This window comes from Lissotriton vulgaris, chromosome 3_1 (genome assembly GCF_964263255.1).
Source record: "Lissotriton vulgaris chromosome 3_1, aLisVul1.2, whole genome shotgun sequence".
Taxonomy (NCBI): Eukaryota; Metazoa; Chordata; class Amphibia; order Caudata; family Salamandridae; genus Lissotriton; species Lissotriton vulgaris.
The window spans coordinates 1,523,958,602-1,523,983,933 of record NC_141689.1 but is presented as its reverse complement, the minus strand read 5'-3'; the positions used below and the strand labels follow the sequence as shown (position 1 = coordinate 1,523,983,933).

Here is a 25,332-nt window from a genome sequence, read left to right as displayed (position 1 = left end):
TCATGAGCTTCTAGCATCATCTAGGTTTTCACACAAAACAAAGAACTATGCCTTCGGATTTTCATAGCCGATTTAATGTTGAAACAACAACTGATATTTTGTGCTGCAACTTCCAAGCGAAGCGTCTCCGTTTGACATTTGTGTGGATTTGCTGCCATCTAGTGGACATTTGGGCTATATCACATACTAAGACCGTGATGGTATGTATAGTTTTGTCTAAAAAAGCGTTGTGGGAGCCCTCAGAGAGCAAAATGAAAATTGTAAATGCTTTGGGATGACAAGGAACGAGCGCCTGGGAAATGCTAGTGTATGTACCCTGGGACTAGCCCCATGAACTTATTTATTTAGGTGAACAGAAGGGTCAGAGGAAAGGATGTGGTCTAAGGATAGAGCGGTCGACCTTGAAGCTGGGGAACAGGACTCGAGTCTCTCGGCAGGGTCGGTCAATATCCTGTGATTCTGGGCAAATCACTTAGGGGCAGAGTTACAATAACTGGCACATCGCTGCATATCAGCAGGGCTGCGCCAGTTATTTTGCCTCACAGCAGACACCTCTTGCGCCACCATAGATGCGCTGCATTTATAATGTGGCGCACCATGGAGCAAGAATAGACAGATGCGTGACGCATCTGCTGCCGTAAAGGCGATGCATAGCTGGAGATGTGTCGCAAGCGCAACGCAGCTCCAGCAACGCTCGGGGTGCCCCTATGCCTAACATGCTGCGTCAATCCTTATGCCTGCTTCAAGCAAGCGCAGGGTTTTGACGCAGCATGGTCGTAAAAGTGACTGAGGAGGCGTTCCTGTACCGGAACGCCCCTCCCTGCGCTGGAACACCCACATGTGGCACAGGACTTTACAACGTGACATATCTCCCTAGATGCGTCATGTTGTAAATACCCCGCAGCATGGCTCTAGCTTTGCGTCGCCGCTGCGTCACAAAAGGGACGCAATGGCGGCACAAATGTGGCATACGGGGCTTGTAAATCTGCCCCTAAATCTCCCCCATCCCAAACAAAATGAAAGTGTCCATCTGTAACGCAACTGGTGCTCAGGTAAAGCACACCTGCCATAGTTGCACAGCAGCTCTTTGAGAACTCTGCGGTACTTGCCTTCCTTGCTCAAGAAAACCTTGGGACTGGAACAAGGTGGGGTCGTTTGGATCTCACTTTTTACACATTTTCCAAACAAGGGATGTGGATCCCTTTTCTGAGGGTTCAGAACTAGTTTTTGATGGTTTTCTTTCCAAAGTCATTTTGAGGCTGTTCCCCAGACACAATATATTTGCATAGTGATAGTTCTTACAGTAAGTAGTAATGGGGCTGGCTCCCACAAGGACTCAACAAAATATGGGCACAGTGAAGTATGAGATCTGTCCACCAGCATGTCATCAGCTGCCCTGAAACTGTAATCTGAGGCAGGCAAAAGAGCAGGCCGTGCTGTGAAATTTCCTCACATTGAATGACTGAAACTACAGTCCCACCCCTCTCTCCTACATTAGACAAATTGGCAGCGCTATGAAAGAACTAATCAGCAGTCCTTTGCTAACATGATCCTGATTGAATTTTTAAAGGTAGCCCTGTCTCCATCCTACTTCATTTCAGTGTCTGGGTCTCCATCCTCTAGCCGCAAGAATGAAGGCAATTCATTTCCAATATCTGGGGAAGCTGACCTCATCCTTTACCTTGTGCCATGGCAAACAGGGGGTATCAAAAATGGATCCGACTGGCCCCAGTACTCAGACTCATGCAATCCAAAGAGTCCTACTGCCACTCATTTGTTACACACTCAATGCACATATGTGCACTTGACATGCACATGGAAAGTCAGCACAAGGTTCTGAGTTTCATATGATACAAAAAAAAGGGGTAGAGGATTGTGCCCTCACAATTGTCAACAGAAATTCATACGAAAAATCAGGCGTTCTTTGAAAGTTTAACGTGCTAAAGTTTTATTTAATGTTTCTTCTGTATGGAAGGACAGCCGACACGTGTTTCGCCCATAGGGCCTATTTAGGCCGTGGGCTTTTTCAAGGCTGATCGGGTCAAGAAGGGGGAAGGTAAGAATATGTGAGAAGGACAGGGTCCCAGTTTGAAAGTCAAGAAAGAAAAAGAGAAATAGTAGAATGGATAACATGAAGTCATTGGAAAAATGGCAGAATAGCAAAGATCTCTCTGCTTTGCTATTCTGCCATTTTTCCAATGCAGAGTGAGATCTAAATAAAAAGACACTTCTCAATGCTAAATGAGGATTGGTGCCCTCACAGCCTGACTGTCTAGGGGTGGGCGGCGGAGGTGGGGGCAAACTCTGCTAAACTGCGGAATCAGAGTTTTGCCGAACTTTGCACTCCAAGCAGAGCGCAGAGTTGGAAAGACTCCGCAAACTCTCAATTACTCTATATGGTATAATGGGCAATCTAGGGCATGTTTTGTAACAAGAGCTTTGCTAAATTATGTGAGATTAGTGGGTGTAAACAATATACAATTTTGTCCTTGCCTACACCAAACACTTTGCAGCTCATGAGATGCAAGGCGCTGAAAGCATCAAGGCTGACATCTTAGTTATTGGTGTTACGTTAATTTGTTTTTTCTCAATCCTCTCAGAATTTGCGGGGTTGCAGGGTGCTTTTTAATAGGGTGATCCCTGGAATTGTGACTTAGACACCTTAATAAGTAAAAACAAGTTCCCCAAAAGAGCATATGGTGGTGTCGGTGCAGCTCCATAGTATTCTTTGTCCCTTTTCAGCAGCCCACTCACTGTCAAGAGATTAGCCCGCATGTGTCAAATGTCCAAATCCCAGCTAGTTGTTGCTTTGACAGCAGTATGAGAGGCATTTAAGAGCTGAGTAAACCTCATTCAATGGCCCTAACCTCTCTTTGTCTTGTAGACAATGGGCACACTGTACTTTACTGACCTTGTTTAGTGTCAGAGGGCTTTGTGCAGACTGGAGCACAATCTACTGGAGAATGACAAACACATTGGAAGTTTGAAGAACCACATCCCTTGTTGGAAGAATTGTTGCAAGGTTTCGGAGTCAGTAGTCGTCCAAATCCCTGAAGCATGCGAGCTTGATAAGGTTCTGTGTGGCACCCTCTATGTATGTTGATTCAGATTATTTTACGTATCCTGGTGATGAGAAACATCAACGCTAATGACAGGTGGATGGCGGCCTACAGCAGTGGAACACCAAATATATGCAGTGATAGGTGGCGCCGCGGGCCTTATTAAAACTTGGTGTCGAATAAAACACATTAATAGTATGTATCTCAGACATAAACTGACAAAAAATATTTATCAGTGAATTTGCTCCTGGGAGTTCTGGGTGAAAGCAATTTCATCTAAAAAAATGATCTGCCCACGCTCTTATCAGCACTTGTGGGCTGTTGTCGATGGTCTGTTTGTCAAAAAGAGTTTCACCTAGGAAGTCCATGGTTAATGAGGAAGAAGGAAGCTACATTTACTTCTGAGCATTTGTTATCACTTCTTGTACAAATGTTTTCTCTTTTGCTTCCTGTGGAAGGTCTGTCTCTTGCTGAGGAGATGTTGTCTCTACTTGCTTTAAAGAAGAGTTGTATTTCCGACCTTGGGAATTGGGAGGCGAAAGAGAATCCTGACAGAAATGAATCGCATGACATCTGTCCCATGACATAACTTGAGCTGGTATAAACCTTATACACTTCGATAGGATGCTGACAATCCTGTAACCTTCGCTTGAACACTGGGTGGAACTTTTAGTCAGCTCTGTGCTAGGCATCTCTGCCAGCTCCTAAAATTATGTCCATTTGGCATAACATCTTTCTCAAGAAATAAAAAATAAACATGGTTTTAAAGAAAACTACCAATGTGGACTCCACCCTTGTGGGCCTGACCAACTACTTGAATATTACCTTTAAGGAAATTGATTGAAGCTCCTCACTAATATGAGTTAAAAGCCAATGACGACAGAAGTGTAACTTGGACATAATAAATAAATCCGTATTTGTAAAGCGTGAACTACTCACCCTTTCGGGTCTAAAAGCACTGGGGGCTGTTGTGGAAATTAGGTGAACCATTGCCCAGAGTCACAAGGTGATGAGCTGCCGCAGGAGCCGGGGATCGAACCGTGAGCCCTGTGCTCCGACGTCAGCTGCCCTGGCCGCTGCACCACACCTCTCGATAATAAAAGTAAATGAAAGGGAATGGCCCTTATGAATGTCAATATTAAAAGATTTTGGCATTTTCTATCAGATGAGATGATTCAGCAATCCTCTTTCACCTTATTTCACACTGAAGCCCGGAAGGGTTTATGGTTTTCAAGAAAGTTTTTGAAAGTGCCTGTTCACAATTCAGAATTCTGCATGAATGTCCCCTCAGATTGCTCTCACACTGTGTCTTCTGGAACAGGAGGATGCATTGTACCATTGTTAGACTGGGATGTTTCTTGACATTGAGGAAAAGGAGGTGGCACTCTACACCACTTCGACCAAGAGCATGGTTGGGTAGTCCCATGCAATCTTTTGATGGAGCACTGCTGATGTGAATTATCTCTCTTCTCTGAGAAGAAGGTACCACGTCAAAGTGGTAGACAGATTTGCAGCCCACCGGCAGGATGGGAGGGACGTTGTAGCATCAGGAAAGCACCACATCTGCCATATGTTAGTAGCCATCCAACACTCTATACGTCATACAATTCTCACCATCTCCAAAATGCACAAGATGTGATGTGAGTAGAGTCCCAGCTAGTGGCCAGATGGGAATTATTGCTTTCGTAGAATGCTCACCATCACCGTGGGCAGTGATGATGATGTCTCCTAATTGGACCCTGGCTTGTCCTCCCTTTACTTGATCTTCTACACACATTCACAAAATCCATACAAAATGTGTCAATGAAGTTATGACTATAAACAGAAGATGTGAACAGTTATGTAATTGAGACAAATGCCTACATGGGAATATTAACAATGATGACAGTCAACTACATGACAAAAACATGAAACAACGAATGAGTCTTCATATACAGTTGTTAGAGGTTGTTATATACAGGTAAACACTCTGGGTATCACACATCTTCTCATCCAGCTCAATATAGCCCCACTTTTATGACTGAGCAATGTAATATCTTGGAGAACAACAGTCAATGAGAAATCCATGGATTGAATAGTGGTATTCTACTTACTGGAAGGCCAAGGGGTCCTCGGTCCCCCTTATGACCTGAGTCACCTCTCACTCCTTTAAGACCATTTAACCCCGGCTCGCCCTAGGTGCAAAAGCAAAGGCCAGTTTGTTTGTTACACTACATCGGTGGCTTACACTGGAAGAGAAGAGAGTCAATCACACAAACTGATGCAGATTCCAGTACTGAAAAGTAGGGGGGACCAAAGTCCAAGAGATGGAAATATGGGGTCTGCTGAGCTTGGTCAAATGTAAGGCATCCGTTTTATTGTGCCCGCGTGAAAGTGAACACGCACTAATCACATAGCGATTCAATGTGTGGGCAGCAGGCATCAATTCAAAGGAACTTGCATTGTTGCCATTGTTTTGTAATTGTTTTGGGAGATGTTTTTGGTGCTGTTTGTTCAGGTTTCAGTAGCACCCAGTTAAAGGCCAGGTTTAGTTGACATTCACATCAGACTGGAATCTGCAGCATGGTGTTAAGTACAGATACAAGTGTTAAATGTTCAGGCTTATCTAACAAAGCAGACCAGGCAGGCAGGCATTGTGATGGGATCAAGCCATGCATTGTCACCGTCCCTTCCCTGATACCAGAAGCTCCACTCTCTGCACTCTCTGTTGCAGTTATGAAGTGAATTTTGTGAAAGAATGTAGATCGAGATATTTTGTTAACAATAGGCCTTTCAATCTTTTGTCGTTCATCGGATACCAACGTTACAAGAACTGCTATCCATTTTTCACACTCAATGTATTGCATACACACACTCTCTCCGACACACATACAGAGATTAGATTTAATCTAGAAGTGAAAAAGATATTTTTAATAGAGATACTGTAAAGGCTTTGTTTATCGCGCTCCTATGATGAACTCTATGATAAATTTACCAATTGTCTTTCATGCACTACCCTTTAGCTGTATATGTATATGCAAACCAAAAGTGTGACTTCAAGGACATCTTTTGTCATTTCACTCTTAAGGACTGTGTTGTATGATTCATGCGATATATGCACATATTCATTCAGTGCGCATGTACATGAAAACATATTAAATGAAGAGCTCAAGCTATCATATATATAAATCGTTATGAAACTGAATTGGAACTGTGTCGTGCTGCATCTCTTGTGTCAAATATGTATATATGTATATATATATATATATATATATATATTATATATATATATATATATATATATATATATATATATATATATATATATATAGATGTAGATGTAGATGTAGATATATATAGATATATATTTTAAATGTTATGTGCTTTTATTTGACAAACTGCAGTGGTGTAAAACCAATATTTCAAAAGAAACTGCCAACTATATAAAATATTACATAGTTTCCTGTGAAGTATAGATTTTCATTTTCATCTTAATGTCAGCCACCACACCTCTTGCAATTTTGTTATCATCATCAATCATATGAGCGAGGACCAAAATGTTTGTGAAATATGGAAATTATGCAAATAATGTCGCAAATTATATGGCAAATATCATAAACCCATAATTATGCTGTAAAGGCTGCAGCCGCAAAATTGCATAAATATACTCTCCTTATAGGTTTTCCATTGTTTTAAGGTAAATCAAACCGAAACATTCTATTTCCAATCAATGCCCATTGTCAGCTGCACGTTGAGGAAAATACCCTTTTCAAGGTAATTACTCAAATATAAATATGCAATGTAAAAAATACATATCAGGTAACATGTAATATGGTTCAATATTACCATCTCGTGGTTCTAGTGATAGTTACAAACCACTCAGTCTTTGGAAACTTAGTTTATGATATCACCAAATCTATCTATCTATCTATCTATCTATCTATCTATCTATCTATCTATCTATCTATCTATCTATCTATCTATCTATCTATCTATCTATCTATCCATTTATCAATCTATCTATGTATGTTTGTCTGTCTGTCTGTCTGTCTATCTCCAAAATGGCATTGCAAATGACTCAGTAGGTAATACACTGCATTTATTCACATATGGGATTGCCAAATTTCTCACACTTAGCAGCCCCTGCATCCCCACTGCCTTTGCTCTTTACCTTGTGATGCATTGCATGCAGTTGCATGGATAGTTGTGCGCAATAAGCGTGACAGGCTGAACTATTTCAAATGCATTGACTATGAGCCAAAGGCGAGAACTGGAACACGGCCATCACAGCTCTTACTGATAAACAGCACAGCAGAAGCACATAGGCCACTGTTCATGCAAAGTATGAGAGGTCCATGCATTTACCTTCGGGCCAGGAAGACCGTGGGGTCCCTAAAACAAAACAGAATTATCTTTTATTCAACACTTTCGAAATCTTCACATCACACACAGAAGTTCTGGTGAATACTGAGTTAATTGGCTAAAACAGCAGCAAGGATAAATCCTGCAAATCAACAACAAAACATCTCTGGTGCATGCTCCACTAGCCAAAGGCTTCTTCTCATGTCATGTCAGTACATAAGAGACCTGATGGGGGAATGACTGGCACGGTAAGAGATAAAGTCAATAGGCAGAGGAGGCTTGTGAGCATTATTTTCAATTTTTAAACTGTTTTGTAGTGATTACTGCAAACATCTGCTGCATACTGACAAACTTTGGCAGAAAAAAATCATCGAAAAAGGAGTTTTTACATATCACAAACTCTTTCCGAAATGCCTCACAAAAATGTGTAAGTGTCATGTTTTGTACAGTACTTTTCTGATCTAAAGTGATCGAAATAAAGTCTTTCTGAACTGAATAGTATCACAAAATGTTCATAACCAATATATCTGACTCGTTGAAAGCTGCATTGGTCGACTTGAAGGAATATAGTAAAGAAGACATTGACTAAACTTCAGTTTTTCCAAGTGTTCACACCGGGGTAGAATATGTGTTTCAAAAATTATAGGCAAGGAGAACTAGCAAAATGAAAGATACAAATCAATCAAGTGCAAGTCAACTGGAGCGAGCCTGAGCTTGAGCCATGGAGGATCATGGGGCGGAAGAGGAGCAGTTTTATAACCCAGGATCTGTAGACAGACAGGATGGCATCTACATGATCTGAAGACGAATGTTTAGCTACAACTTCGAAAAAGACATAACACTGTGCATGCTTGTTTGAAAGACTATGGTGGGCAACATTGAGGTGGGGTCTATAACTCAAGATGACCTATTTTGTCCCTCCGAACAGTTACACTTCATCCTAGATTGACCTATGCTCTCGCCTGTTCATTGGAGACATTGTTCTTCCAGTTTCTTCAATTCCAGTGTATTGCTTAGGGGCTGCCCCAACTCCATACTGGATAAAGGGCTTGATGTACAAAGGTTTTTGTGGCTGCAAAGCCTGCAATTAGCAAGACTAGCACAGGAAGCACAAATTCACAGGGTTTGCAACTGCAAAATGCTTCTTTTACTGTTTACAGAAGTCTCTTTGTGAGTTGGAAAAATCTTTCCTATTCGTAAAAAGGCGTTTTGTGGCCCTTTCTGAATTGCAAATAGAAGGGGGCATGCAAGGGGATCTCCCCCTGCTATCTGCAATTCGAAAAAGAAAGTATCAATGGTTGCAAATTCAAATGTGGTCATAAACCATTGATCAGGTACTGACACCTCAAAGTTTTCTGTCGGTATCCAGAATTCATGACAATGGCTTATGAGGGGAAGCAGGCAAGGGACCACTGCCTTCTCTCTCTGATGTGTTCTCAAACAGGAAATTTTTTTTAAAAAGAATTAGCGCCTGTTCCTTTAATGGACACAGGCTGGTTATTAAAAATGTTTTTCCTGTTTGTGTATGCAAATGCAAAGACAGTAAAATGTAAATTGATACTTGTATAGCACACTACTCACCCGCAAGGGTCTCAAGGCGCTTTGTACAAATACCGCTGTGGAACCCATCCTGGCTTTCCGTGTGAGGCGTCCCCTCCTGGGAACCACCAAGGTGGAGGCCAGGCATCCTTAGCGTTGTGGGGGCCGTTATGGAGATTAAGCAAGTTATTGCCCAGAGTTGCAGAGTGGGACTCCATGATTAGAATAGGCACCGAGGCGAGAATTATCAGGTCTGTGGAATTTTGAGCCCAAGACCCACCAAGGCAGGGAATTGAACCCTGGTCCCGGGCTAGACCTCTGCATCAGGGTCTGCCGTTCTAACCATTGAGCCACACTTTTTCACAGTAGTCTGCTGGCTCTTACAAGCTTCCATCCCTGCATTTACAGACAAACACAGAGGGTAGTAACTGCGACCGGCTTATTTAATAATGACTCGACTGGTGTTTCTGTGATCCCAAATGACTGCTCAATTTGCAATGCGACCTGTTAGTGCATAGTTTGCATCACCAATTGCATTCCCATTTCCAAACCAGTCGAAGTGCAAACTGCACATCTCTGGTTGCTCAATGGGAATGGTACATCAGGCCCTCACTCTTTAAATTGCCCAACTTTTCTTGCTTCCAGCAGAGAGCTGAGTAGACCAGATGAAGACTGCAAGTAGAACCAGTCTGCCTGCGAAACATCTCACCTGTGGCTGCGGAGCGAGCAAAGAAAGTGAACACTCAAAGCTGTTGTCAGCTGGAAAGAAACCAGCATACTAATGTTATGTTAAAAGTATTCATAGAGCACACATACACCTAACGGTTTCTTGGCGCTGGTTGCAGAAACATAACTTGTAAGGTATTATTCTGTAACTTGTGGGACTGGGACTGGGGTCTGCGTAACCATTCCTGAACTGTTGGAGGCTTTGGAGTAAAAAACTGAAGTTGCAGACGTTTAAAAAAAAGTTGTGACATTTTGTGAGAGTTAACATCTAAAAAGTAGACCCTTCTCCGAAGGAAAAGCGATTTGGTTTAAGGAGCATGGCTGCATGTCCAATCTTCCAAGGTGCAATGAAGCTTTCAGAGAAGCCCAGCAAAACAAGAAAGCCTCAGTCCTAGAGTTCCCTACTCTGACCCATTTATGGAACTTGAAGTCAAAAGCTTTAAATATAGCCCATGCATCAAACTAAACGCCTACAATTCAGATCCATGCAAGCCTTCTGTTTGGTGACATAGGCGTTGATGAGACTGAGACATGGATGGGGCAGTACTCAAACAGCAAAACCTGTGAGGATGTCAAGAAATTCAAAAAAGATATAGTGGTGCGAAACAAACTCCTGAGTTGTGAGATGCTTACAGCTCCCTATTAAATATCTAATTTTTGCCGATCTGGTTTACCCAATTTCTAGCTTTTATTTGATCCCTAGTTATTCTAGATTATCACCATAGCAGGCCAGACTGTTGCTGACCAAGGTGCCGCGCAGGACTCTTATATGGGGCAAGCCCCCCGCATAGTAAGCTACACAGTAACTACCTGGTTGGTGCCAGAATTAGATATTTTTTGGAGATACAAAATTGCATACAATATCTTAGAGTGTCTGGACCAATGCTAAGCATTACTTCACTAAAACTGTGGGAGTGACTCCTGGCAGGACCCTCACCCTGTTCCAACACAGAGAAAAGAAGGAAGAATACTGTATACTTATACTTAAAAACCTTCAGAAATTGCCCTTTTGTGAGCCTCACACCTCCACTGAGAACTGTGAGACTGTTTCGCCATAAACTGTTTGGCACTTTAGTTGTATGCCACAGACATTGTCACTAATCCTGACCTATATAGAAGGTAGGGGTGTCAGTCAGGAAACGGTGGCTCTGTTGCAATGGTCTTTTGCTTGAAGGTACATATGCCCTAAATTTACCCTTACCACCTGTTAGAACCGGCTGTCTCTAGTTGGCAGAGGTATACACTTCTGACAAATAGGGACACACCTTTTCTAGTCAGGGCAGGGGGATCACACCATTTGATAACCCCTGCTCACCCCCTCGGTAGCTTGGCAGAGCAGAACAGGCTTATCTCAGAGGCTGTGTGTTAAGCAATTATGACCACATACAGTAATAGAGTGAATACACTACAAATGGACACGACACAGTAGTATTGTAAAAATAAGTATTTTTATATAAGGCTTAGCACAAGACCAAATAACGACAAAAATGTACACAATCTTAATAAATACTCTGGGAAGGGAAAAAGGATAGTTCACAGGTAGTTTCTTCTTTAGCACAAAGTCTTTAGTATCAAAGCAAATCTTCTTCTTGGCAACACAGTTCTTAGCAACAGGGTAACTCACACGGGAGCTACACAACGTCGAGGCAAAGTTAATCCGAAGATTCGGCGTCGACCGCGAGGAGCACTACGTCGAGCCCGGAGTCACACGGACCCCCAACAACACAGTACCTTAGGAAAATGAAGCACACGATGATCAGCGGCGTCGAGCAATCCGGCGTCGCGCCTTCGGTGTCGATCAGGCCTCAGCAGGCGTCGTTGTCGATGATGCGGTTGCACAGAGTGAGCAGCGCTCACGGCGTCGAGAGGGCACGAGGGCGATGCAATCAGCAGCGGTGCAGACACGAGGTCCCTTGGAGCTGAAGCCGTACTCCCACTCACTGGCGTTGCTGCTGGCGTCGGTCGGGCCCGGCGGCCGGTCGTCGAGGAAGCGGGACACTGGGGCCGTTACCCACTATGTCGAGCTGGATTCGGCGACGTCCGTCGGCGTCGAGGTTGCCGGCTCTTTCAGAGGTGCTGGATTCACAGGTTCCAGCAAATAGCACTTTAAGCAGATGAAGTCCTTTAGCCCTGTGACTTCAGCAGGAGACTGGCACTCTTCCAGTCCTTGGAGATTTTCTTAGCAAGCGTGAGAGTACACACACAGTTCCTCTCTCCTGGTTCCTTGGCAAAAATAAAGAAGCACTGCAGGATTCCCCCCAGCAAACAGCACACTGGCAGAAGGGGTAGGCAAGTCCTCAGATCAGCAGGCCTCTTGTCCTTGGTTACAGGGTTCCTTGTCAGAAGTGATCTAAATTCTTGGTTCAGGGGTCCTTCTCTTATACCCCTTTTTGGCTTTGATCCCTTTGTCCATGCAGGGGAATTTCCCAACATCCTGGGTCTGTTGTGGGTGGAGCCAGGCAGAAGCACCTGGCTTATTCACTGAGCAGGGCTGGGTCCTCAGACGCCCAGCAGGAGGTGGAGCCAGCATTGTCACTTGCAGGAGCAGAGCTATCGGTCTCCTGGCAGGAGGTGGGGCTAGGATCGTCCATGGCAGGCACAGAGCCATCAGCCGCTTTGCAGGAGGTGGAGCCAGCATTGTATCAGGCAGGGCAGGCTATCAGCAACTACTCTCCCCCTACTCTCAACGCAAATGTCCAGGGATACCAAACTCGACATTGCACCATGCTCCCCGAGCCAGCTAGGATCATAGCATTAATAATTCCGGCGGCCCATTCTAACCAACGGAGAGCAGGTTACCTCGCAATAGTGAAGAACGAAGATGGCGGTTGTTCACTATCAGGACATGCCAACTTGGTCAGGCGTGTCCTACCTTATACTTACAATGCACCCTGCCCGTGGGCCTACCATAGGGGTGGCTAACATGAAGTTAAGGGAAGGTTTGAGGGACTGGCAAGTAGGTATACTTGCGCAGCCCGCGTGACGTGGGTCTCGCAATGACCGACCCGTAGACATTCCTTTACGAGGCTGCTCTTTTGGGTGGCACAACACGTGCTGCAAGCCCACAAGCGGCATTTGGATTTACAAGCCCCGGCACTCCTGGTGCACTAGACTAGGGACTGATAGTAAACCAAATAAGCCAAACATGGATACAATCGATACATCAATTTAACATCGGGAGCACTTGCGCTGTGGCACTGATCAGCAGTGGCACGGCGCCCAAAGCATGTACCAGCAAAACATCGAAAAACAGTGGAGGCAAACAGAAAAAATGGAGGAGAGACTCAAGCCAATGATGTCAGGTCTAACACCACCCTTTACTGCCCCAACCATAAATTACCCTTACAACCCTTTACCAATACCCACCTTAAATCCTATAAATACCCTTCAACCTATATATGGCTTAGGGGTAGGGAGTGGTAAAGGGTGTCATTGGTAATTTTAGATTTGGGGAGTGGGTAGTGGCAAAAGGTGGTAAGGGTAAATTTAGGGTTTATATATACACTAGAAGAAGAAAGATCATAAGAGAACAAGAGCCAGCAAGGGCAGAAATCTGAATACTAAAGGATAATATCCAAGAAGTGACTCACGCAGATAAAATATATTTCCACTACAACGTTTCGACTTCCACCTTCTTCAGGTAGTACACAATTGTTTTCTCTGTGGCTGCACAACTGACACTGTTGGATTTTCAAAAAGCATCATGGGTGAAGATTCTATTTGGAATGTGGAATCAATGCAGTCCTGATATCACTTGAGATATGCAGTAATCATGTGGAACTGTACTGTTTAAAATCATTGCATCAAGATGGACTGAACATCACTGGGATATAAAAAGTGCTGCAGTGGGGTGAATCTCTGAATAAATTAATACCACTACCCTTGAAAAGCTGAGTGCCTCACTCATATGTTTGAGCACAAAAAGTGAAACAAATTGTCAAAATGGTAAGAAATGGTTATAGTTTTCCTTGTGTGCAATTTGACATGTGTAGTGATGTAGCATGTAATTGTGTAAGTGTGTAGGTGATAGAGTAAAGATGAGTTAGCAGCCAGTGAGTGAGCGTTGCACAAATCAATATTGTCACTTCTAGGGTCGTCTTGGCCAAGTAGGTGCTTAGGCAGTGGTGAAAGGACAGGCTATTCTTTTTTTGTAGCTGGGTGATAAGGCAGCATGTTCTGCAGTCTGGTACCTCAGATGCAGTGATCACTTTCTGCGCTACAATGTGTTTTGGGTATTTGGTGTAGATGTTGTGTAGTAGACACACCAAACAATTCTAGGTGAGAGAGTCTGATATCATTGTTGAAGCTTATTGAGTTTTCTCTGGATATATTTGTGCATGTTACTGACAGTGTTAGAGGATATTCCATAGGGAGCCAGGGGGATCTGTGCTTTTTCAGAGTCTCAATTCACCCAGTGGCGGCTCCTCCGCTATGGCGGAGGAGCGTCGCCCCACTGCTCTGTGAGCAGTGCAATGTTTTAAAATTATCTTTCTATTTTTCTTTGCGCCACTCCAGCCAGGTCGGGCGGGGCAGGGCTTGACTCGCCGGCGTCGGAGGGAGTAGGGGTGGTTTGCACTCCCTCCCTAAGTGCACATGATGGCTTGGCCGCCCTCTTGGCAGCGGCAAAGAAGATATGCTTATTTTTTATTTTATTCGTGCCTCCCCCACCCGAGTACAGAGGCAGCCGCCACTAAATTGACCTACTCCTTGCTACTCCTTTTTCATCTCACTAGGAGGTGCGTTACAACTGGCCGATTTTGTGTAATATCATTCAGCCTACTTTTTGACACTTCTATATAAATATCAGGGAATATTCCTTAACGTAAATTGATCCTTTACCACTACTCTTGAAAGTGGTCATGACTTCTACTACTATCACTACTATTGCTTATGTATCTACTGGTGGTATGGGTACAACTTTCTTAAATAAAACTAGCATTATCATTATAAATATATAACTACTACCAGTAACACTACTATTAATCCTATAACTATTAATAGAAACACTACTATTGGTACTATTCCTAATAGCAGACCAGGTACTAATACTAATTTTATTATGGGCACTAATGCTTTACCTATTATTATTACCAATACGGATACCACTAAGCCTGGATCTACTGCTAGTAGTAGTGCACACATTACTGCTACACTACTATTGCAACTGCTGGAACTATTAGTGTTACTAAATCAACTGGTATACTTATTACTAGTAGAAATAAAAATGGTCCTACTCCTACTACGGCTATTATACTATTTCTTCTGCTACAATAAGTAGCGATACAATGTTTACTAGTACTACTACAACATTTCTTTCTACTAGTGCCGCATCTCGTGCTGCACTAGCTACTGATTGACTACTGCTGCTACTGCCATGACTTCTGGTACATTTTACCCAAAAAGTTTATGTAAAGGTAACTACTTGAACAGGTAATTCAATGCATTGGTTGTGTATGTAATTGGCTCGGCATAGAGTCTACTGAACAAACTTGAACGTGATTTGCTGATCCCTGTGCAGCCACTGAGATCTATTTAGGGTACAGTGAGCCACTGAGCTCCATGATAGAGCCCAGTCTGACACTGAGACCCACAGTTTGAATACAGGCATGCTTTCTTCCAGTCAGTGTGACAAATCCCTCCCATTTCCATTAATTTGAGGGTGGTTATCACACTTTCTTCCACAGTAATACATGTGACGGATGAGCACCCATTAGCAAAGTACTTGAAGGGTGTAAATACATTTGTGTTATTTTCACCCGCTAGCTTACTACAGGCAATAAAACGTTGACGTCCTCATCTTGCAAGCCAGCTATTTCACAATATCCACAATTAGTCCATACATGATGTCATGTAATTGCATCAACAACTTGGCAAAGACAAAAGGATATGAGAATTAGAAACGGATGACTTACCATAGGGCCCGGTGGTCCATGGGGGCCAGACGGTCCTGGAGGACCTATGATCTGTGCAAATAAATTGGAAGTATTAATAGTGACAGTAGTGACAGATAGCAAAAACTCACTGATAGTATATACAACCATCACCCGATTAGGAGGTCTTTATTTGTTTCAAGGATAAACTGGATCTTTGTGCCTGAAATTAAAACACTCCACAGGAACTACACATCTAATTTGTGGAGATCAGAGTTTGGTGTGTTTTTTCACACCAAACACTGTTTAAAAAAAAGTAAGGTGAGGGAACCAACTAAAAAATATATACCAAGAAAGGTTTGAGTCTCCACCTTAAATTGCTAGTCACTGCTTGATGCTAACACATTAAGGTATATATATTCCTCCTCCTTTTGTTATAGAAACAGTTACTTTTGTGGGTGATTTACTGGCTAACACTGACTTTCACAATCCACTATATGGAAGTGGTGTGGTGCTGCGGCTAGGGTGACTGACTCCGGAATCTGGGAATCACGGTTTGATCACCGGCAGATTAGCCCAGCACCATGTGACTCTGGGCAATAGCTTGCTTAATCTTCCCGATGGCCCCTAGCGCCTAGAGACTCTTACGGGTGATTGTGTGCTTTACAAATGTGGATTACTATTATTATATTGTGGGATACTCACAAAAATCATTACTTTGTATCCTTGCGCCTTGCTACACTACATAAGGACCCAGGTACCAGCATTTGAAAATTACCAACCAAAATAAAATAAAACGAAACGGAATCAAAGAGAGGCATGCTTCTTCCATGACTACATGCTCTGAACTTTGTGATACTACAAGGCTCTGCCTTGACAATTTCCCAAATCCCTGAAACGTGAACACTTCATCATACTTAACACCATTTGCATCAAATGTTTTACCAGACAACTAGAAAAATCGCTCTAGTTTGATAGATTTCTAGCTTATACAACTCATGGTAGGGTACCCCTAGAATACTATTTTTAGTAAACTTTAAAACTTTTCGCACATTGGATATGTGCTGTACAAAACAACAAATGTGCAGTATGTGAAAAGTTGTGAGAAATAAAATATAAATTCGTGTAAGCCTGTGCCTTGAAGAGAAGTTATTTTTTGACCTTCTGTACCATTCTTCCTAGATAGGGCTTGGTGTTAAACCCCATTGATGGTAATGGGGCAATACCCATGTACCCCCTTGATAAAAGGTAACGCAAAATAGCGCAAATCACTAATGGATTCATAATTAGAGCTACGCTGGAAAGGAAATGCTTTATTAACTATTTGCCTCACTGTTTGTGGCATTGCTCTAGTGCAAAGTGTTTATAAATCTGTCTGTCTAAAAGCATTTTTCAGTTTCCTCAAAGGAGTAAAATGAGACGCTATTGTCGTAATGGTCACATGTGGCACAGGGACGATATATGTAAACTGTATTTGCCAGTTAGTTTCTATCGTATTAATGATTCAGTTTAAAGTGAGATGAATTGTACTACTTACAGAAGAACCCTGTGCGCCCGGCAAGCCGAGGTCTCCCTTTTCTCCCTTCATGCCGTTGGCACCCTAAAAAGTCACAGAAGAAATTCAAGTTGAAAAGCCTCAGCTGAGTCTTGCACAAATTCAACAATAACAGACGTCTGACATGCAGTCACGATGCAACGCTTTGAGATTGCATATGTGGTGTGTGGCCGATTAAGGATACAAGTGACGCCGAGGATCCTTAACCGGCCTTGGAACCCTTCCAACTTGATTCTTTCCTGCTCTACTGACAATATTCCAACTCACTAACGGAACATTCACATCGAGTGGGATTTACCCCGCTTGACTACGGCAATCCTAGCGCACTCTGCGCTTAAACTTCCAGCCCAGGCATTGCGAGGCTCTCTCTCTCAATCATTCCTGACCTACCCATGGTCACCATCAAGCTCTAGCACCACCGTTGTGGTCTTCCCAGCTTGTCACGATTACCCTTGCCTTCAAACAAGCACTGACCTAAACATTGTAACCTGTTCCTGATGATGACCTGAACTCTATACAGGCCGAAACGCCGTCGACCTTTGCATCACAATTTATGGCACCAACCTCGTGGTCCCCCCAAAAACTATTTTTGTTCATTTTTTTATGGGTACCAATGAGAGTTCGCTGTATATATCATTGTTGTTTCTGTGCCTTTTTTCCAACTATATATACCCCTTCACTTGTCACTAGGGCCATTCACCTTCTTCACAAGCACTTGTGTGCAGACTAGTACAGGTTACATGACATTTAATGTAACACAGTGCTTTTGTTTTTGATCGTGTCAAATATATGAAAAATACATGTTTCCATTCAATATTTCCTGATTTCTTGTCTCCCTTCTCCCCTTATATCCCCCTTCACTGCAACATGTTGTGCATTTATATAATTGTCAAATAAATAATACCTGTTGAGACATTGTTGTATGCTATATACTATCCACCCCGGTCTCAAATAGGTCTATGGGTATCCTGTAGTTTGTTAGTGCTCCTTAGAAGTATGGCACGGTAAGGTATGGAAGTACTGATGTTGTTAATACACCAGTACTGTGGACAAAGCATTTTTCATGTGTGTGTAAGTGTGGTTTAGGCCTAGGACAAATCATACGTTTCACAAACTTCAGGTTTTTGTAATACACAAAGCTACATGACAGGGTCAAAAATGGATGGAAATTACTGGTAGATTTCACCTGGAAATATACAATTAGCCTATCAGAGTGGAATGTCAGAAGGTTTTGTCATACACTTTTCAGGGATTTGAATCGAAAATTAAAGAATTTGAAGCTGAAGCAGTTCTGAGTATCCCCCTGAGTACGTGATCCCTGTGTTTTGAGCACAACGCTTATTCAAGTCACCTTGCTTCAGTCTTCCCGTCCCGTCATGCGCATTGTTGAAAAAGCATGTGCCAGCGATGTAGCACAACAACCTATGAACAAAGTAAACATTTGGATAAAAAAAAGTGGTCGACCAGGGGCTGTATTATACAAGTGACCCGGGCATACAACGGGTGTTTGTACCTGCTTTGCGCGCCCCCGCTGCACTTTGGTGTTACAGAAGGGGTTGCAGATATGCTTTTGCATTACCTTTTGGAATACCAATATCGCTGGGGCACATAAAGCGCAGCGCTATCTTCAGAGGGCATTTCACCATTTGCATGGGGGTGCGGCTTCGTGCAAATGAGGAAATTCCTATGCCTCCGCACCCGTGCCGTATTACAAATGCGGGTGCAGAGACAAAGAAGCTCTCAGGAGGCGCACTTACAGTGAGACCCCTGATGGCAGCCCACTGGAGGGGGGAGGGGGTCCCATGGACCCCCAAGAGATCCCCTTGCAGCTGCCAGGGTGACGGTCACACCCTAATTGCACTGGAGGGAAAGCCGCAGCCCCTGCGGACGTTCCCTTCACCTCGGGGGTCGCGAACGGACGCAGGTCCGTCCGCGATCCAAATCTGCCCCTAAATATCCACATTTACTACTTCCTTTTTAGATACTACCTGGTTAGATGGAATGTGCTTGGGAGATCATGAACATCGTTATTTGGATGGACACCATATCAGCTGGCTAATGTTGAAGAGGCATAGTTATCCCTGATTTTACTCATGAAATGTTGCGATGGTGCAGAGCACATTTCTTTACTAGCTGGTGTTGTCTTGCAGCATGCTGAGCCTCAAAAATCCTTTACTATATTGAAGACCTCCTTAGTTTCGAGTCTCGGTGTCGGCTCACAATCCTGTGATTCTGAGAAAATTACTTAATCTTCCCATGCCTATCAAAAATGAATGTGTCCGTGCGTAACGTAACTGGTTCTCATGTAAAACACTCCAAAACCTTTGATTCGGGTTTGCCCTGAATAAAACTGCAAAACAGAAAAATAATAACACATAGGGGATTTAACTAGTGCTCTGGGCCCAACAAGCACATAAGTAGTGGGGCTTCTCCCCTGAATAAGGTAGATCCAAGTTGTTGTTAAAGTCTCCCAGAATTAGCAGTTTAGATTAATTTAGCACTATTGGGGCTATTAGTTGGTTTAATTGGATCCCAATGTCTTTACTATTACCCGAGATCTACCAACTACTACAGCATTTATTGACGTAGTAAGTGAAAAGGTGAGATTTGCCACTAATTGCTCATCTATGTCAGTATGGCAGAGTTTTATTTCTCCTGGTTTAATAGACTGATAATATATAATCGCTTCACCTTCCGCTCGTGTGCATGTTTTACCGGCTTGCTAGATCTTGAATTCTTCCCGGACAGCAGTCACTAGCCACCCCTTCACCTTTAGAAGTCTCAGCAAGCCAAGCTTCCTTCACAAAAAGAATGTCCAGAGAGTGATCAAGGATTATCTCTTCTATTTCTATTCTGTTTTATATATGGAAAGCTGATTAATGAGACCTATTAAGTATGTCTTTGTACTTCTTTCTTTAACACTTTAGGAAGGTTCTCATACTCTTCTGGCCCGTTTTTATTTAAACTTTCTACCCTTAAAATCTCATCTGGAGTGTATGTGATACCCTCGTTAATCATCGGACCAGGGGGACTGGCTGTGGCCGCGTTCTGGTCACGGATGGGTGCACCTTTGGCACTTTCTTCATAGATTTCCAATTGTGCTCCTAGAATCCATTATGAATCCCATAAAAGTCAGATATTTACATATGTATGAGTAACCATTAGGGAGTAGATATCTGGCTTTTCAAACCTTAGCTTTCTCGGATTTGGACAAAATGTACAAAATACATACTTTATCTTGGAATATGTTATATTAATATTAAAATTCTTATCCTGAGAGACTGTAACATGGGTTGTGTACTGTCACGATTAGGAGTAACAACGTTTCTCAATCTTTTTTCCCTTCGAAAGTTATAACTGACTGTTATTGTTTGATAACTGTTAATCTTTAAATTTGTGTGCATTCGTTATATAGTTTTCAAGCTAAAGCTTGGAAAAAAACTTACTTTTTTAGATGCTTGATTTATTTTTCAACCAGACACGGTGAAGGCATCAACTAAATGTCCCTTACGTTTTTGCACCAGTGACAAAGGCTTCCACAATTAAGGGGAGCATCATGTAGGCAATTCTCCCATAGTCTTCCTTATATGTGTATGGTTGATCCACTGGCACTTCCACGAACACAGTTCTGCATCATTACACCAAGCTTTACCTATACCATAACATGTCAATTTTGGCCATTGAGTAAAAGACCTGTGACAACAGTTTGGTAAGACTGGACCAGAAATAAATGTTTTCATATGTGACCTAAAATGTTTGTAATATAGCTTGATCATTGGCAGGCAGGAAAGCTGTTTTCAGTGCTATATTTCTCAAAACTGCTATTGTTGCAATTATTACAACTTTCCAAACTTACCGGTAATCCTGGAAGCCCAATCCCCCCTTTTTCTCCAGGTGTGCCAGATTCGCCAGTGTCACCCTTCGAACCTTTTGGACCCTGCAAAATGAGATATTATTTTAGCAGCTATTGAACATCGGAAGTCATCACAAATTGCACGCTTTGAAATATGGAATAATGGCTGAAGACCTGTTGACATGCTAGAGCGCCGGCGAGTTGCACAGACCTGGCAGGGTGCAAACAATACAGGCGTAATGCTTACATTTACCGCTTTCTGTGCCAGGTGGCAAATGACGGAAGGGTGGCATTAGTTGGGCAAGGTGTAGTTGGAGTGGGGTCATGATGGTGTCCTAGAGCATGTCAGCCTGTGGGCTGCAGACCTTCAAATTCACAGGGTGCCACCGTGCTTAACAAGATACCCTTTCCATCACATGGCCACCCGGTGAGGAGCCAGCATCACACGGTGTGCATACAATGAGCTGAAAACCCCTGCAGACAGTAGGTGTCGACTTTACTGTCTGAAGGCTCTGTGCAGCCGATGGCTATTACAGGGGGTGAAACCTCCCAGGTTATCGGCAGCTGCCTCAAAAGCTGTTTTTGGGTGTTGGAAGGGGGAGGCTGTGATTTTAAAGTGCCTCAGCTGTGTTAGCCACTAAACCCTGCCTCCTTCAAGGCCACGCCCTTGTCCTTGCACAGTGAAAATCGTTTATAAGGAGGCAGGTTTGGAACTAGCATGGCAGAACAGTATTTTTAAGTTGCGGCTGCCGCTAGTATGGAGTGGTGGGGTGGCAGGGCAGCAGCAGCGGCGGGGGAGGGTTGAATTAAAACAAATATTAAGAATAAATTACCTCATCTTGAGACACCTAGCGCTCCAGTGCTCCTCTGTTCTCCTACTGCTCCCGACAGTCCCTGGGACGGAATCCCCATCCAATCTAGCCGCTGCTCTCATACTGTAAGAGCAGTGCCTGGATTGGCCTGAGCTGGCTTGTTTGACACTCTGCTCAGGGACAGGGAGTATGTGCCTTTTTCCACCCGACTGTAGAATACAGCCGGGTTAGAGAAACCTAAGTGCGCATGTCTGTTTGGCCAGCCTAAGACGGCCGGCCAAACAGACATGAGCACTTAGAAGAGCAAATAGCACTTCATTCCTTCCTCCCTCCCTGCAGGGCTCCACCCCTCGCTACACTCATTGGCTTAGCCAGCAGCTGAAAAATAAAATGGTAATAAAATATTGTTAGATTTTTCAGCAGCTGCCTCTAAAGCAGTGGAGCAATGCTCCCCCGTCTTTGCGGAGAAGCCACCGCTGCTATCTGCTCCGCCATGTGCCATAAAAGGAGTTCGGACTGTGGTTGCATTGCACAGCAACCTGCTGATCCTTCAGGAATTTTAAAAGTTGGATTTTCCAGTAAATGTGGGTGTGGAACATCAAGCCCATGATCAGCTGGAGCAATATCTCGCATAGGGACACCTCTCAAGATCGTGGCCAAAATGAGCAATATGAAACTTGATAATAATTCTCATGTAATGACATAGAACTTAGTAATGAAGCAGATTCAAATATAACGGGACGCTGATAGTACGATTGCGCTATGCAGATATAAACACATAGCCAGGGCCGGACGGGCTGTAGCGGGCATCCAGTGTTTTCCCTCTAGGCTGGAAGGTTGGGGGGGGGTTTCAGCTGTGGGGGCTGGTTTTGTTACTGGGGGTAGGTTTTGCAGCGGTGCTGCAATATCGGCGCCCAATAACAAAAGCAGCAATGCACACTTGCGCCCCCACTGGGGGCTAACCTGACAAAATTGCCCGGGCTACTTTGGGTTCTCAGTCCGGCCCTGCACATAGCCACTCTCTGGGAAAGACATACCTATAGGAAATCGAATAAATCTGCTATAATGCTCAGAGCTTTAATACTCCTGCACAGTATTCCATTGTGATTTACCTGCTCGCCATCAATTCCTGGAGGTCCTAAAGATCCTGACTCGCCCTGCAATGAAAGACCACAGCATTATAGCAGGAGGCAAGGTATTTTTTTTTTATATAGAATGTGTTATGGGTCAGAGTGCCATGATGACTACTGTAGACCAGACAAAATGTGGATGTTGCCTTAAGGTAAAGAACACATTACTCAACATTGTGAAACAAAAAACATAGAATGTATACTCAGGTATCAAGGTACTTGAATAACAGTTTCAAAATACTGACTTTGCATGGCAATGTATTATTAATTTATCTATTTATTTGAGTGCGAAGACCAAGTCACAAGGGCAGTGTAGAAGGTTACATACATCATACAATTGGTATATTAGAATAGCTTAACATGTAGCACATAATGGAAGATTTGTTCCAGCGGTGGAGACAGTCAATAGTGTAAAATGGGTGACTGCAGGGGTTGGAACTCATGAAGAAAGGAGGGTTTGACTCCAGCAGTAGTCTTTGGGGATTGAGTGCAACATGTGGGTGAGGGGAGAGATGGGAGTAGCATCCTTCAATCTGTAAGATGCATATCTAACTGGGGAGTATTCAGTGTTCAGTGTTTTTTTCGGAATGATGGGTAATTTGGGTTCAGCCTAAAGGTGTCCGGTATCTAGTTACCTGTCTGGAGGCTAGGTAAGAGAAAGCCTGCTTTAAGGTTTTACTTTTTTTATTTTTGGAATTCCAAGTAGGAGGTGAGATTAACTTTGGGTCATTCTTTCATCTCCTGTGGTTTGCCATTTGTCCTTCAAGTAGAAAAAAAGTCAGAAGTTGGAAGCCTTATTGGTAATTCACGCTCGTTTGAGGTTAATATGTACCTCTAATGGTAGGCAGTGCAATTGTTTTAGGGTGTTGTAATAATGCGGGATTTGTTTGCCTCAGAGGCCAAGCAAACAGATTTGAAAGCTATTGGTGAGGATTTGAGAAGACCTTCTAGAAGAGCTTTCCTTCTGTCGAGGCAGGAGCGAAGTCAAGCTTGGACCGCTGTCCTAAAGTCGGTGGCTAAGATGAAAGATTTTAATTCTTCAAAGAAAAGTGTCTGAGTCCTAAAATGCCTCATTTATTTTTTTAAATGACAATACTTACCATTTGCACAATAACGTTTGTAAAGAACCCTGAAATGATACGAGATGAAAATCCGTCATTTGCTTGGTTGCTGGGGTAGTTTACATATGTTCCCAGAATAGGAAAAGTTCTGCAAAATATTTGTGAACAACCACAATCTTATGGGTTGTTGGGTGTTCAAAGCCTTATTTATTGGCCACCTACCACTGTAAAGACTCCTTTCCTACTCCTGCTTCTAAAAATAAGAACTCTGGACTCTCAAAAACAAAATCTTCAAATGTTTGCTATCATTGCACTCAAGGGTAAAATTATTTTGTGCGCCTAAGCATAATTTAAAGGTTCCAATAGATCTCAATCGCCCATGTCTAGACATTTTGACCAACCTACATTTGTGATGAAACAAAGGATCACACATAGATTTAAATGAACAATGTCTTCTTGTCCATCACCTTGGAAAACCCAGCGAAAGTTGCCAAATAAAATTTAAAAAGCCATTGTCTAATCCCGTGATTGACATAAAGACCATATACATTCTACAGACACAGAACATTTTCAAACTGCTGTGCTTTCCTTTTATGAATATTATTTTCAGCTATATAGTTTGAGTGCCTTTGCAATTAGGGGGAAAGATGGTGAGACCAAGCAGGTTACCATGAGATAAAGATCTATAGATCTATTGCACGTTCTGCCATTTTATTAAAGTCACCAAATTGCTACCAACCTATAAAATCCATAACACAGACAATTATACTTTGCGGAATCTCAATTTGAGCGCAATACTCCCCAGGACCATCAGATGGGTATGTACCATCATTCTGAATCTGAAAGAACCTGGTGCACAAGATTGCCTACAAAGGTCTTCCTGATTGCTATCTATTTACTTTGGTCTCCTTGGAAACTTCTTGAAGATCAATACCTCCCACAAACCTTGACTTTAAACTTTCTGATAGATATGCCTTTTAGCCACTAGGTTGGAGCTCTCCTGAATTTATTATTTTAATAATACGTCTGGGTCACATACATCTCTAGTGCAATGTTTGCTTTAAGTTGGAAAATTGGTTTTGTGAAATAGCATCCGTGCTATTTTTCCCTTGGAACTTGGGCAGCTAATATAAGTAAACTGATGGAGTGCAACACGTCTCTAGAATGTGTGAAGAATCATTTGAATTTGATATTAAAATGTATTTTAGACTCAAGCACAAAGCACTGGACAACGTGACACACAATTTTTGTAACTTGTTCAAAACTGAACAGTTTCATTGTAACTGATTTTTAGAAAACTGCATGCACTACCATAGCATCTTTCGCAATATGTGTTTGATGTCTCCTTATTCTGCTAACAAAGTCTATAACACTGAAAAGGCATGT

At 42.9% G+C, this 25,332-nt stretch overlaps 1 protein-coding gene across 1 annotated transcript in view; it reads right to left on the bottom strand.

Moving 5' to 3' along the window:
* The window catches only part of COL25A1 (collagen type XXV alpha 1 chain), a 314,902-nt gene that overhangs the window by 50,383 nt on the left and 239,187 nt on the right, over positions 1-25,332 (bottom strand). The window contains exons 21-26 of the mRNA XM_086962004.1: positions 22,868-22,912; positions 20,947-21,027; positions 17,073-17,135; positions 15,578-15,628; positions 7,404-7,430; positions 5,153-5,233 (exon numbers count right to left, since the gene is read on the bottom strand). Coding sequence (XP_086818130.1) covers positions 5,153-5,233; positions 7,404-7,430; positions 15,578-15,628; positions 17,073-17,135; positions 20,947-21,027; positions 22,868-22,912 — 348 coding nt within the window. The remainder of the gene's footprint in view (positions 1-5,152; positions 5,234-7,403; positions 7,431-15,577; positions 15,629-17,072; positions 17,136-20,946; positions 21,028-22,867; positions 22,913-25,332) is intronic.